The 13,845-nt window shown below is 53.8% G+C and overlaps 1 protein-coding gene across 16 annotated transcripts in view; it reads right to left on the reverse strand.

The window, feature by feature from the left end:
* Myo9b (myosin IXB) overlaps positions 1-13,845 on the reverse strand; it is a 96,077-nt gene that overhangs the window by 24,452 nt on the left and 57,780 nt on the right. For 7 of the 16 annotated variants that reach the window (XM_046437549.2, XM_058576605.1, XM_058576606.1 and 4 more), the window contains 8 exons: positions 12,125-12,241; positions 11,468-11,602; positions 7,372-7,493; positions 4,956-5,097; positions 4,484-4,688; positions 3,055-3,136; positions 2,121-2,210; positions 778-891 (listed from right to left, as the gene is read on the reverse strand). In XM_046437549.2, coding sequence (XP_046293505.1) covers positions 778-891; positions 2,121-2,210; positions 3,055-3,136; positions 4,484-4,688; positions 4,956-5,097; positions 7,372-7,493; positions 11,468-11,602; positions 12,125-12,241 — 1,007 coding nt within the window. The remainder of the gene's footprint in view (positions 1-777; positions 892-2,120; positions 2,211-3,054; positions 3,137-4,483; positions 4,689-4,955; positions 5,098-7,371; positions 7,494-11,467; positions 11,603-12,124; positions 12,242-13,845) is intronic. The other 9 variants (XM_058576613.1, XM_046437555.2, XM_058576611.1 and 6 more) reach the window with 6 other exon arrangements.

Genomic DNA, 13,845 nt, shown 5'->3' on the forward strand with positions numbered 1-13,845 from the left:
TGCCGGGGAGGTGCTAGGCCCACGAGGTGCCAGGTCTCGTCTGAATCCTTGTGGGCAAAATAAGGCACCACAAAAATGCACTGAAATGCTCACTCTCACCAGGACGGGGGTGGGGGCTGGGGGGTGCACACCTGCACCTACTCGGGAGGCTGAGGCAGGAGGACCATGGGGCACTGGAGCCCAGGAGCAACATGGTGGGACCCAGTCTCAAAGAGAAAAAAAAAAAAAAAAAAAGAAAAAAAGAATATCCCCCGCCCAAAGCAACCAAAACCCCCTGGCTTCCTTGTGGTCACAAGTACCACTTTCAGCAGGCTGTGTCATGACTGGCAGTGAGGGTTTGGATGCCCTGGAGGCAGAGGCTGCCAGCTGCCTGGTACTGGCTCAGCACAACACAGGTCTGAGCCACCACCCTGGTCTGAGAGGGAGGCTGAAGGCTGAGTGTCGGGCCTGTGGCAACTGAGCAGAGGGTCTCGGTGGAGCTCTACTCGGTGGGGGCAAGCTCTTCTCTACCAGCGGGCGGGGCAGAGAGGGCACGTTCAAGGGCAGGACACGCTCCTAGGCAGTGCTGTGCGCAAGGAAGCCCGCGGCAGGCCCTTGGCCCAGCTCAACACAGGGACGAGGTATTAGGAAAGCCATTCAGCTACGGCTGGCATGAGAGCAAAGCCCTAAGACAGAGCAGCGTTTTTAGTGGCCAATTCAATTTAGGAAGCCGCAGGCTGGCCAGGGCCCTGGGAGCAGAGGCGGCTGTTGCACTCGTAGGGGGCCTGGGGGACTCACAGGATGAAGGCGCGGGGTTTCTGGAGCCGACTGAGGGACTGGAGAAGCCTACGGGGGTCCTCGCCCTGCCAGGGCAGTCCTTTGATGCTCTTGATGATTTGGTTATGCAAATCGCTGAGGGGAGGAGGGGGACCCAGTGACAGAGAGAAGATAGAGTTAGAGCCGCAGACCCACCACCTCAGGGTCCCAGTGCCAATCGGGATGTCCCTAGGCCACCAGAGCAGAAACATGCAGCTGGGCACTGCTGGAGCTGGACACTACTCTGCTCCCTTCACCAAGGGGGCCTTGGTCAGGAGTAGCTGCTGTCCCTGAGTCCTGGGGCAAACGTCCAGCAACACAGCATCTCCAGTCACTGCAAAGGTCTCCTAGTGAGAGCCTTCTGGAACCTGAGGACCCAGCGAGGGGCTGCCCGGGTCAGACCGGGAGGCTCTGTGAAAGAGCCGGCTAGCATCTCTCCGAGTCTGTGGTTAGGTACCGTCTTCCCAGTGGGCTTCGTGAAGGCCCTGGGAGCAAGGGATTTGGATCTGGGTACCGTGGGTGATGCTGCCTCACCTCCCAGGAGATGCTGGTTCCTGGGGATATTTGCGTGGCCATGGCTGGGATGCAGGGGCCACCAGCCTCTGGTGGGCAGAGGGCGGGCTGCTACTCCACACCTACAGGGTGCAGGACGCCCCACCGCAGAGCATGACCTGAGAGACCCTGGTTGGAGGGCAGGGTGACCCCAGAGAGTTCCGTGTGCCCCACTCTGGCCTGTGCCCCACAGCCACGAGCGCACAAGGTCAATGGCTCAGAGGAGCCAATGATCAGTAACGATGCACATCTCAGTTACAGATGTCTTCAATGAAACTTTCGGAAATGATTCTTTTTCTCTTTTTTAAAGATTTCTCATTCCGTATTTTTTTTTTTTTTTAATTTTTTGCAGTGCTGCGCTGGGGCCCGGGGCCTGGCGTGTGCTGGGCGAGTGCCCTGCCCTGAGCTGTACCTGTTGCCCTCCAGTGACCCAACAATGCCTGTCTCAGCTCCGGGCGGTGCGGGGAGGACCCGACTGCAGCCCTCCTCTGTGCTCCATGCACCGTGCCAAGTGCCCCAGCCACACTTACCTCCGCTCCGTCACCCTCCAGGGAGGCACAGAGCAAAGACAGCAGAGGTTACATCTCCTGGCCACTCCTAAGTGACCTCCACGTAGCTTACAAGGGGTCATGGCTCAGCCCACCCCTTCCCCCCAATCTGGCCAGACATGGCAGGGGCGCTGCCCGCAGGCCTGTGTGCCCTGGTGGCCTCAGGAGACGCTCCTCTCAGTGTGCCTCCCTGGTCTCGGGTTCGAAGGCCCTGCTTCTACTTACTTCTTGCTTTCATAGAAAGCAATGATGTCCTCAAAAGCGTTAATATCGAACTCCTCAGAGCAGTCAAATGAGAAATCTAGCACTGAGCCGCTGCAAGGGAGAAGCTGTGTGAACTTAACGCACGCTGGGCAGGGCTCGCGGCCCGGGCCAGGCCCTGGGCAGGCCCACGCTGCACATGCAGGTCACAGGCCACTTCCGGGGGAAAAGAATAAAAATGAAAAAAAATCCCCGAATGTCACGTGATCAAATGGAGGAATGTGTTCTTTCATTTGCCCCCATTTGGGTGAAAAAGTGAATTTAGAAGCAGTTACTGAGAGTGGGGGTGGGGTCAGACACAATGTCTCCTCCAGACAAACCACACACAGCTCTACCTACATTCAGAATTTTAGGACTTCTTCTCTGAAGAAGTTTTGCTTCAAAGGACTTGAAAACAAAATGACTTCTTTTTTTTTTTTTTTTTTTAAGAAATAGCTTTTTCATTTCAAAAATTTAGGGACTTCTTCCTTGGGAATTTGTGAGTTTTGGAAAGGAAGTCAGGGATTGGACTGCCCCAGGGTCTTTGCACTTGTGTTCCTCACAGAATCCACCAGCACACTCTGCGTGCCTTTCTCATGTGGCTTAAAGAGTTCCTTTTCTTCTCTTCTTTTGAGATGGGAGCCTCACTCTGTTGCCTAGGTCATCCTCAAATTCAAGCCAGCCTCCTACCTCAGCCTCCAGAGCCATTGGAACCACAGGCCTGCACCATGATACCTGGCTCCCAGCCTTTTTAATTTTATATTGAGACAGGGTCTTGCCAGTTTCCCAGGCTGACCTAGAACTTACGATCCTCCTGCCTTGGCCTCCTGAGATGCTGGGATTATAGGCGTGTGCCACCATACTTGAACAAGGCTACTATCTAATAGTTTCAGTTTGCACAAATCAAAATCCTGCTCACCGGTATAGTTTTTCTGATGGGGTGTTGGCTCCTCTTGGCAGTTCTCCCAGGTGACTCTGGGCACCAGGGCTGCCCATACCTGCTGGGGACAAAGTGGGTGTTACTTGGAAGGGCCTCCCTGGGCCCAGTGGCCTTATCTTTTCTGCAGAGACTCCTCTTTGATTTTTTAAATATATTTTTGTAATATTTTAAAAATATTTTTTGGACATTGATATTTTGTTCATTTACTTTTATGTGGTGCTGAGGATCGAACCCAGTGCCTCACGCATGCTAGGCAAGCGCTCTACCGTTGAGCCCCAGCCCGGCTCCTCTTTAGCCGTTTTTGTTGGTTTTTGGTGCTGAGGGTGGAGCCCAGGGCTGATGCATGCTAAGCACTTGCCGTCCACTCAGCTCCACCCCAGCCCTGGTTGACACATCTTAAAAAGCAGCTTGTGGGCTGGGGACGTGGCTGAGCTCAGGCCCTGGGTTTCATCGCCAGTGCCAGGGGGAGCAGCAGATTGTCATTGGACTCTGGGCAAAGCAGAAGCTGACTCTTCACCCCAAGAATGGGCGCTCCTTCCCTGCCCTTGGGAGGGCTCCACCATCCTCCTTAGTCTATACCCAGAAAACGGAAGCCCCTGGCTGGCCCTGAAGTCGAAGTCCACGAGTGGAGTGTGGAGGTGTGAGACTGAGCCGAGCCACTCAGATGCGGGGCCTCACGCTCCTCCAGGAAAAGTGGGGACGTGGCTGTCTGTCTTGAGGCTCATGTGAGGTCAGGTCACACACCTGGGCCCCTCCATGTCCACAGGTTCTATATGCTCAGATTAACCAACCGTGGGTCAGAAATATTTGGGAAAAAAAATGCATTTTTCTAGTCAATAACAATACAGCATAAGAATAATGAGCAACATGCACACAGGGTCAATGCCACAGTAAGTACTCTAAGTCACCTGGAGATGATGGGAAAGTCTGAGAAGCCAGGCGCAGTGGCACACGCCTGTCATCCCAGTGGCTCGGGAGGCTGAGGCAGGAGAATCATGAGCTCAAAGCCAGCCTCAGCAACTTAGTGAGGTCCTGAGCAACTCAGTGAGATGCTGGCTCTAAATAAAATACAAAAAAGGCTGGGTATGTGGCTCAGCGGTGAAGCACCCTTGGGTTCAGTGCCTGGTACCAAAAAAAACTCTCTGAAAGGACATGTGCAGGGCCTGTGCCAACACTAGGCCAGTGCACAGAAGGGACGGGCCCATGGAGTCTGGATTCTGGGAGCCCCTAGGGGACCGAGTGCCGGCTGCAGTTTCTGTTGGGGACGATGGCAGCGATCTCGAGTGAGCGAGGGTAGTGGTTGTGAACATTTCCTAAATGCTGCTGACATGTTCAATTTAAATCGAACTGTGAATGTCCCCCTTGCAACAATGACGCTCGGCGGAGTAGGTGGTCCCTAGGCTCCTACCTGCAGCCTTCTCAGCTCTCTCGGCCCGCAGACGCCCGGCCTCCCGCATCACGGCCATGGCCCGGATGGCGGCCCGGAGCACGGCCCAGCGGAATACAGCCACGGGCTCCATGCCGATGAGCTCCCGGACGTAGGAGCTATCACTGCCCCGCAGAAGGGCCACGATGTCGGGACGCATGTAGTCCATGTTTTTCTCCCGGAAGTCCTGGTAGGGGATGATGTGGGTGGTCACCCACCAGTGTCACCCACCGACACTCAGAGGCTGGGGTGGGCAGGGGTGGCCTGGGGGACAGGTGCCATCCCAGCAGCAGACTGCCATTCCTGAAGCGAGGGGCTCGGGTACTTCAGCAGGGATTCACGGCATGTTCCAGATGAACTGGCAAGTGCCCCAGGGCAGGGCCCTCCGCGCGCCGTGTTCCAACCACACGTGGCTTTCTGGCGCCCTGCCAGTGGCTGCCGGGTAGACACATACCTTGATTTGGTATTTCACTTTTCCCGCAAAATGCTGGATGATGAATGCGGGTTCCATGACTGGGGTGCCCAGGAAGTACTTGTTGTCTTCGTGCTGCTGTTTGAACTTGGCCAGCAGGGTCTGGCTCGTGGCGTGGGGGAAGCTGGGGAGAGAGTGAGATCTTTAACCGACAGTGGCTAGTGACCTGCTCTGCGTTTCTCGTTGCAGCCTCTGGGCGGGTGCTTGGGGCCAGCTACAGAGCGCTCTGTGGGCAGAGGGCCGGGGAACGAGGACGGAGCAGGGAGGTGGCCTCAGCTTCGTGCTGCATGCTGAGCAGGCGCCCAGATTGTGATCCTGCCACTGCACCAGCAGCCACACCCAGGTGCCAACGAGACCCGAAGCTCAGGTGCAGGTGGCCCCTTCTGTCCCCTGTGGCTGTTCTCTAGGGGGCTGGAGGGACCACTAACCGGGTTTGATGGTGTCTGTAGACACTCGTCCCAGGGGAGGCCTGGACCTGGGTCCACTGTGGGCAGCTCTTCACAGTGATCCCAGGAGACAGTGGCCCCCGCCACAGGGCCCTCTGCACCTGGACGTGTGCCCTGGAAGGGGTCCGCCCTGCTCCCAGCTGGAGAGGCTGCAGGGGCAGAACAGGGACTCCTTGCACTTGGCTAGTCCCGCTTCCAGGAGGGCAGTGCCACGCCTGGGCCCAGCCCCACCACAGGTGTAGACAGCGCCACGGCAAGCTGCCAACACGGGCTCAAGGCTTAACCGGGTGACAGGGGAGGTTCTCCACTATCAGACCCATGGCTTCCCGGGCTGTGGAAAGGGTATGAAGGCACCAAACCCTCCGTCATCAGGACTGAAGAGTACCGTTTCAGAAAATCCCAACTGATGCATATTAAAAAAAAAAAAAAATCCCCGATGAACAGAAACTGCAAGTCAGAAGAGGGACCGGGCTTGCTCACAGGCCTGGCCCTTGTCCCGAGTTCCCAGGCTGTGATGACACAGTCCCTCCTAGGACCTTGCTCCCACCCTCTGATTCTGGACCACAGTGGCAAGGGGATGCGTCTGCCTGCCTGGGCGGGGACTTGGTTGAGGCATGCAGTGTGCCTCCTTTCAGCCCTGTGGGGACGTCACTGGCAAAGGAGGAGCTACGATAAAGATGTGTGCATGTCTTCACCCCCAGCATCTGTGGATATGATCTTATTTGGAGACAGGTGTGTGTGTGTGTGTGTGTGTGTAGAGCTGGGATGGAACTCGGGACCCCAATCATGCTACGCAAGTGCTCCACCACTGAGCCACATCCCAGCCCTTTTTGTTTTATCTTGGGACAATGTCTCACTCAGTTGCCCAGGCTAGCCCTGAACTTGTGATCCTCTTGCCTCAGATTCCCAAATAGGTGGGGTCACAGGCCCGCGCCAGGTGCCTAGTTGAAAACAGCATCTCGAGAGTTGTACACATTTAAGGTTGCCAGGGTGGGCTTAGTCCAGTGTGACCGATGGCCTCTTAGGAAGAGGAGACAGGAAGGACAGGGACATGGGGCGCAGGCCATGAAGACACAGGCAGCAACTGGAGTGATGTGGCCACAGCTGCGGGATGCCGGAGCCCTGAAGCTGAAGAGGCAGGAGGCATCCTCCCCTAGAGGCTGCGGAGGGTGTGTGACCCTGTGACACCTTGATTTTGGGTTTGTGGATTCCAGGACCCTGAGAGATGAGACTGCTAGTATTTTGGGGGGCAGGGTATTGAGGGGTTGAACCCAGGGGTGTTCAACAACTGACCTACATTTCCAGCCCTCTTTAAAAATTTTTGATTTAGAGACAGGGTCTTGTCGAGTTGCTTCGGGCCATTGCTGAGGTTGGCTTTGAACTCATGATCCTCCTGCCTCAACCTCCTAAGCCACTGGGCTGACAGGCGGGGGCCCCTGTGCCTGGCAAAACTGCTGTTTTAACCTCCCTGGTTGGTTCACTGGGGCAGCCAGAGGGACTAAGGCAGTGTCTCCTGATTTCAGTGACAGCAGTTGGATTACTGAGAATGAGGCGCTTTTTAGATACCCTTTCCCGCCTTCAGGGTGCCCTGAGGATGGTGTGTGGGGGGTCTGGGCTCAATGGGGAGTCCACAGCAGGCAGTGCCTGGGCCCCGTGTTCACATATTGTGCTGCCCTTTACCAGCATGTGCCAACCCTGATCCCTGTGACTGGAACCAGGTCCACAGTCCTTCACTGGAGACTCCCGCAGACACTCCAGAGCGCACCAATGAACCTGAGTGCTTCCTTTCCCGGCAAGCACGCAGTACGAGCATCCTGTGCACATGAGCTCAGGGTCTGTGGCCAGAGTGTGGGCAGCTGAGAAGTCTGCAGGATGGTCTGGACTCAGGGGTCTAACTGGGCACCTGTGTGCAGCCGTGCTGGGCGGGGGCGGACAGGGCCATGGACACTCACTTGCTCTCCTCGTCCAGCAGGTGGAAGAGGCCGGTGGGCTTCTTGCTGATGAGCTGGATGCAGCCCACGTTGTCCGTGTAGTCGATGTTGTGCCAGGCGATCCCCTCCCCCTGGTACTCCTCCTGCAGCAGGGCGGGCACACAGGCTGTCAGTCCACACTAGGTCGCTTTACTCTACTTGCTGTGCTGGGGATGGAGTTCAGGGCCCTGCTGGCTGGGCGAGTGTCGATCCCCTGAGCTGCACCCCCTCTTCAGACACCAAGACCCTTGAATGCTCAAGTATCTGCTACAGTGTATGTGTTATGTGCCACATATTATATTGCATTGTTCAGGATGAGAAAAAGAATCTATACAGGTTCAGAACACTCAATTTTTAATTTCCATATTGGGGATTGAACCCAGGAGCACTCTACCACCGAGCTACATCCCCAGCCTTTTTAAAACAAATTTTATTTTGAGACAGGACAGGGTGTCACTAAGTTGCTGAGGCTGGCCTCAAACTTGCAATCCTCCTGCCTCAACCTCCGGAGTTGCTGGGATTACAGGTGTGTGCCAATTTTTTTGGGTGGAAATTTTCTTTTTTTTTTTTTTTAAAGAGAGAGTGAGAGAGATAGAGGTAGAGAGAGAGAGAATTTTTTAATATTTATTTTTTAGTATTTGGCGGACACAACATCTTTGTTTGTATGTGGTGCTGAGGATCGAACCCGGGCCGCACGCATGCCAGGCGAGCGCGCTACCGCTTGAGCCACATCCCCAGCCCCTGGGTGGAAATTTTCAATTCAAGGTTGACTGAACCTGTAGATGCATAAACCACAGTCACAGAGGGCTGACTAGACTGAACATGAACACTTGTGTATAAACAGGTTTGTTCACATAGAAATATACGAAAACAAATTATACTAACATGTCAACATGAATATATTAATAATTACATGAAGATATTAGATAAACTAATAATCATCAACAGAAAACAAGAATGGCATGTTCTCCAATGTCGCCCACAGCATCATGGTGCTTAAAATCATCACACTTAGAGCCCCTGGGGCGGCACACGGTGTTTAAAGGGCCACAGGCCAGTGTCTAGTGCTGCAGTGGGAATTAGTGGGTGGGGGCCAACAGCACTTTATTTATGAACACAGCGGGTGGCCAGATCTGCCCGAAGGCGGGTTTGCGAGCCCTCCCAGGGCTAACCTGTTCAACAGGAACACAACGCAAGGGACCTGTGTAACTTCACATTTTCTAGTAGCATCACTTTTTCTTTTCTTTTTTGGTGGTGCTGGGAACAGAACCCAGGGCCTCACCAGGGCCTCCTGTGAGCTAGGCAATCACCCACTACTGAGCTGCACCCTCGGCCCCCAGTAGCCACATTAGAAAAGTCAAAACCAACCAGGTGAAATGAACTTTAAGATAACTTAACCCCATACTATGGTCTGGATATTGTCCGAATCTGTCCCCCAAGGATCCATGTGTTGGACGGAGCCTTGGTCCCTAGTGTGGTGATGCCAGGAGGTGGCACCATAGAGGAGGAGCCCAGTTCAAAGTGTTTATCATCGAGGATGTGGCCCTCAGGGAGAAATGACAAATCTCCCATGAAACCCTGGTCAGTCTCCTGGGGTGGTTAAGACTGAGCCTGGCCTCCCCAGACTCTGGCTTCCTGTCCTGCCATGTGATATCTCACATCCGCGCCTGCTCTCATGCCATCCACTGTGATGTGAGGTTGTCAGGGAGCCTTTGCCAGAGCAGGCACCATGCTACTCTCAGCCTCCAAAATGTAAGCTAAACAAACCTCTTTTTTTATAAAGTACCCAGATCCAGGTAGTCTGTTATAGCAACAGAACACAAACTGATACACCCCATATATTAAAAAACTGGGGAAATCAAATAAAAATTGATGGAGCTATCTTGTATTCGTCCCTGCCCCTGCAGTGAGCCCTCAAGGCCTGGTGATACTGCACACTTCCTGCACAACTCAGGTCCAACCAGCCGTGTTGCAAGTGCTCTGAAGCCAGAAGGCTTGATGGTAAAACCAGCTAAATATTTACAGAAATCCCCCAGAATCACCAACATGAGGGTAATACAGGGCACGACCACGACTAGTACTGAGAAGACATTAAGGCAGAACATTGCCTTCACTGATCAGATCACACCCTAGGTCAACTGTTCTTCACCTGTTGAAGGGACTTTTCACACCTGGGCATCAGAGGTCCAAAAATGATCTGAGGCTTAACACCTCCCAACATGTGCCTCATCTGGGGCTGGGTGGGATTTTTCTCAATTTTTCCTTTGGCACAGAAAAATTTCAGGGCAAGTTCGCTGTGTTCTGCGCCCCCAGGGAGATTCCAGAGTGAGCTCGTTCCATTTTCCCTTGGGCACAGCCACTGTGCAAGGCAGCGTGGTGCTTTCCCCCAGAATGAAACAAAATTACCAGAGGACCCAGCAACCCCACCTCTGGCCATGCACCCCAATGAAGGGAAAGCAAGGCCCAAAGGAGACAGCCGTGCTCACAGCAGCATCATGCACACGCCCAAACATAGCAGCAACCCTGTGTCCACTCAGCAGATGACCAGATAAAAAAAAATGTGGCCCATCCACAGTTACTTAGCTTTTAAAGGGAAGAAATGCTATACAAAGAACTCAAATACTCAGCACCGAAAAAGCCAAATAATCCAATCAACAGATGGGCAAAGGAGCTGAACAGGCACTTCACAGAAGAAGAAATACAAATAAATGATGAACAAATACATGAAAACATGTTCAAGGTCTCCAGCAGTTAGAGAAATGCAAATCAAAACTACACCGAGGGGCTGGGGCTGGGGCTCAGTGGTAGAGTGCTCACCCAGCACTGGTCCAGAGCCGCCCATTCACACGTGCGAGGCCCTGGGAATGATCCTCAGCACCACATATAAATTAAGGTATTGGGTGCAACTACAACTAAAAAAAAAAAAATTAAAAACAAAAACAAAAACAAAACTACACTGAGATTCCATCTCACTCCAGTCAGAATGGCAATCATCAAGAATACAAATATATGTTGGCGAGGATGTGGGGAAAAAGGCCCACTCATACATTGCTGGTGGGACTGCAAATTGGTACAAGCACTCTGGAAAGCAGTATGGAGATTCCCCAGAAAACTTGGAGTGGAACCACTGTTTGACCCCGCATCCCACTCCTCAGTTTATACCAAAAGGACTTAAAATCAACGTAACTATAATGACCAGCCACATCAATGTTTATAGCAGCTCAATTCACAATAGCTAAGCTATGGAACTAACCTAGATGCCCTTCAACAGATGAACGGATTAAGAAACATGGTACATAGACACAACCATATCACTCAGCCATAAAGAAGAATGAAATGATGGCATTTGCTGGCAAATGGATGGAACTGGAGACTGTCAGGCTAAGTGAAATAAGCCAATTCTAAAAAACCAAGGCCAAATGTTCTCTCTGATATGTGGGAGGTGACACACAACAAGGAGAGGGGAGGAGGGAAGAGGAGCTCACTGGATTAGACAAAGGGAAACGAAGGGGAGGGAGCGGGGACGGGAACAGGGAAGACAGTGGGAGGACTGGGAGGAGCGCTCCTGTAAGGACACACCGTCAGAGCCCCGCATCTCGCGCACATCGCGTACAACCCCAGTGGGAAGTTGTGTTCCGAGCACGTGTGACATGCCCATGTGCACCTTACTGTCACGTAAAACCAAAAATAACAACAGAAGAACTGAAAAAAAAAAAAGGGAAGGAACAGCTGACACATGGGACGCTGTGGAGGGAGACCAGCTGGTGCTCCAGGGTCCCACAGGTGTGGGGTCCAGAGTCGCCAATTCACAGAGAAGGTGGGATGAGGGCGGTGGCCAGGGCAGGGGACCAGGCAGAGCTCAGCGGGAGGATGGGAGGTGATGGAGACGCCTGTCCCCGTGGCTATCGTCTCAACACTCAACCACGGCTCAGATGGAAGAATTCTTCCTTCTTTCTTGGCTGCACTGGGGATGGAACCCAGGGCCTCCGGCTCCTAGCCCCCGACAGTCAGTCTTAGGTTATGTGCGTTCAGCCACCACGGGAGAAAAGAAAAAAACCCAAAAAGGCCTTTTTCTTACCTGCTCTAGCTTAAAAATGTGCTGATTGAAGTAATACTGGAGCTGCTCGTTGGCGTAGTTGATGCAGAACTGTTCAAAGCTGTTCCTCTCAAAGTCTTCAAACCCAAAGATGTCGAGGACCCCGATGGACAAGCACTGGGGAGACGGAGCGTGGCAGTTAGCAGCAGGTCCCCCCACAAAGTTGACCTCAGGAGGGCCTGGTCTCATGAGCGGCGACCTATTTGGTCCCGGGGGTCCCAGGTTTGGCTGGACACCCTGCAGTCCCCAGTGTGGAACTTTTCGGGGGCAGGGTCTTGCTATGCTGCCCAGGCTGCTTCAGCTTCCTGGGGACATGGGATTCCAGCTTGCGCCGCCGCTGTGTGGGCCACCACCATCACGCCACCAGTTCTGAATAAGAAGCCTGTAATTCTTTTTTTTTTTTTTTGCGATGCTGGGGATGGAAGCCAGGACCCTGGACATGCTAGGCAAGTGCTCTAGTGGTTATTCTGTCCTGGGCCCCTCAAATTCTCCCAACTGTCTTGGTCACTGGGCCTACCCCTGGGGAGAACTGGCCTCTTGTCCCAGACTGCCTCTGGATGCCATGGGTCATCCACTGAGGACGCCCAGCACCAAGCGCATGGTCCCTCCTGGCCTGGGGAACTGGGACGGGGTACTCACCGAGACGGCCTCTTCCATGTCCTTTTTGTTGAGGAGGGCGTGGTTGATCCGCAGCACAATCCAGTCGAACAGGGCACTGTACAGCGACTTGGCCATGGAGTCACGGGCAGTTATGGCCTACGGACACAGAGGGGCGTCTCACCTGGGGTCGGGTTGCCCTGGCTCTGTGCGCACTTGCCAGGTGGGGTGCTTTAGTGGCCAATGTTGTTGTTGTTTTTTCGAGACAGGTTCTCACTGTTGCCTGTGCTGGCCTCAAACTTCTGGGCTCCAGCGATTCCCTGCCTCAGCTTCCCGGGTAGCTGGGAGCACGGGTGTGCACCAACCTACCTGGCTTCTTTCCCATTTAACAAAACCTCCTCTTTCTGTATTTGTTTAGTTATTTTTCGTTCTTTCTGGGTTTTACTTTGGAATCTGTTCTTTAATTTCCTCAGCATGGCTACTTTAAACACCCGACTTGTCCAACTCAGCCTTGCATTTTGCATGTCCCCGTCACCCCGTCCATGAGGATGTGGCACTCTGTGGCAATCACACCAGGAGGCCTGAAGGTGGCAGGTCCTCCTCACACACGCAGAGGCAACACAGAGGCTGCTGAGGGCCGGGCCTGCTCTCGCAGCGGAACTAGAGAGGAGCTCAGCCAGGCCCAAACGCTGGTCCCTTGTTCTCTGGGGACAGCGTGCAGCCACCACTGCGTGCATAGAGCAACAGCAGTTCGCTTTTCTTTCTTTTTTAAAGATATTTTACTTGCCAACGGGCCTGTGTTTTGGTTATTACGTGAGGCGCTGGACAGAGCCCAGGGCCTCCCGCACGCCAGGCAAGCACTCCACACTGAACCCCGGCCGGCCTTTCTCCCCTTCTTCCTCTTTGCCTTTCTTTCCTCCTTCTTATGGAGATCCGTAGCCCAACATGAGAGACTCGCTCTTCTTGTGTGGCTATGTGCTGTGTGATGACATTTCAGTCTGTGCAGACCCCCTAGTCCGTGCGGTCCAATAAGATGGCAAGGGAGTTGAAGTCTCTGTGCCTGGTATTTTCACTGGGCCGTTTTGTGTTTGGATGCACATCTGTTGCTGCCACGACTGCCTGCAGAACCAGCACAGTAACACGTAACACAGTAACACACTGGCTACGCCAGTGTCTGGGAGTGTGGCAGGCCACACCGTCTAGGCTCCTGGAAGTCCCCTCCAGGACGTGTGCACAACGAAGCCCTCTCTGATTGTTGTGTATGTGTGGGGAGTAGTGCTGGGGATGGACCCAGGGCCTGGGGCATGCTGGGCAAGCGCTCTACCACTGAGCCATACCCCCAGGCCCAGAAGGAACCATTTCTCAGCATGGATCCTCGGTGTCAAGTGAGGCATGACTATTTGGCTCTCCAGAGTGACAATGGCATTCACCTGCCCTAGAGAGTTGGGACACATCCCTCTGGCTTGGCTGTTCCTGCAGGTTGTGGAGATGGAGCCAGAGAGACTGCAGTCCCTCCTGGTGACTCCTACTGTCCTGGCTTCTCCAGAGGGTACCCAAGCTGCTGGGTTGCAGGCAGGCTGCAGCAACATCTAATGTCACAGGGTGCTGTGGCCTGTGCTCAGACTGTCCATAGTGCCCACTGGAAATGCCCCAGCAGCTCCCCCTGGGTAAGGGGCCACCATCAGCAAGAAGTACCCCTGTGCCTAGAGACTTTCCTGCTGCCATCTGAGCTGCAAGCTACATTGCTCTTCAGTTGTTAAAAT

Source organism: Marmota monax, unplaced genomic scaffold (assembly GCF_021218885.2).
Source record: "Marmota monax isolate L192 unplaced genomic scaffold, Marmota_monax_Labrador192_F-V1.1 WCK01_AAM20220418_F8-fsc00021, whole genome shotgun sequence".
Classification (NCBI taxonomy): Eukaryota; Metazoa; Chordata; class Mammalia; order Rodentia; family Sciuridae; genus Marmota; species Marmota monax.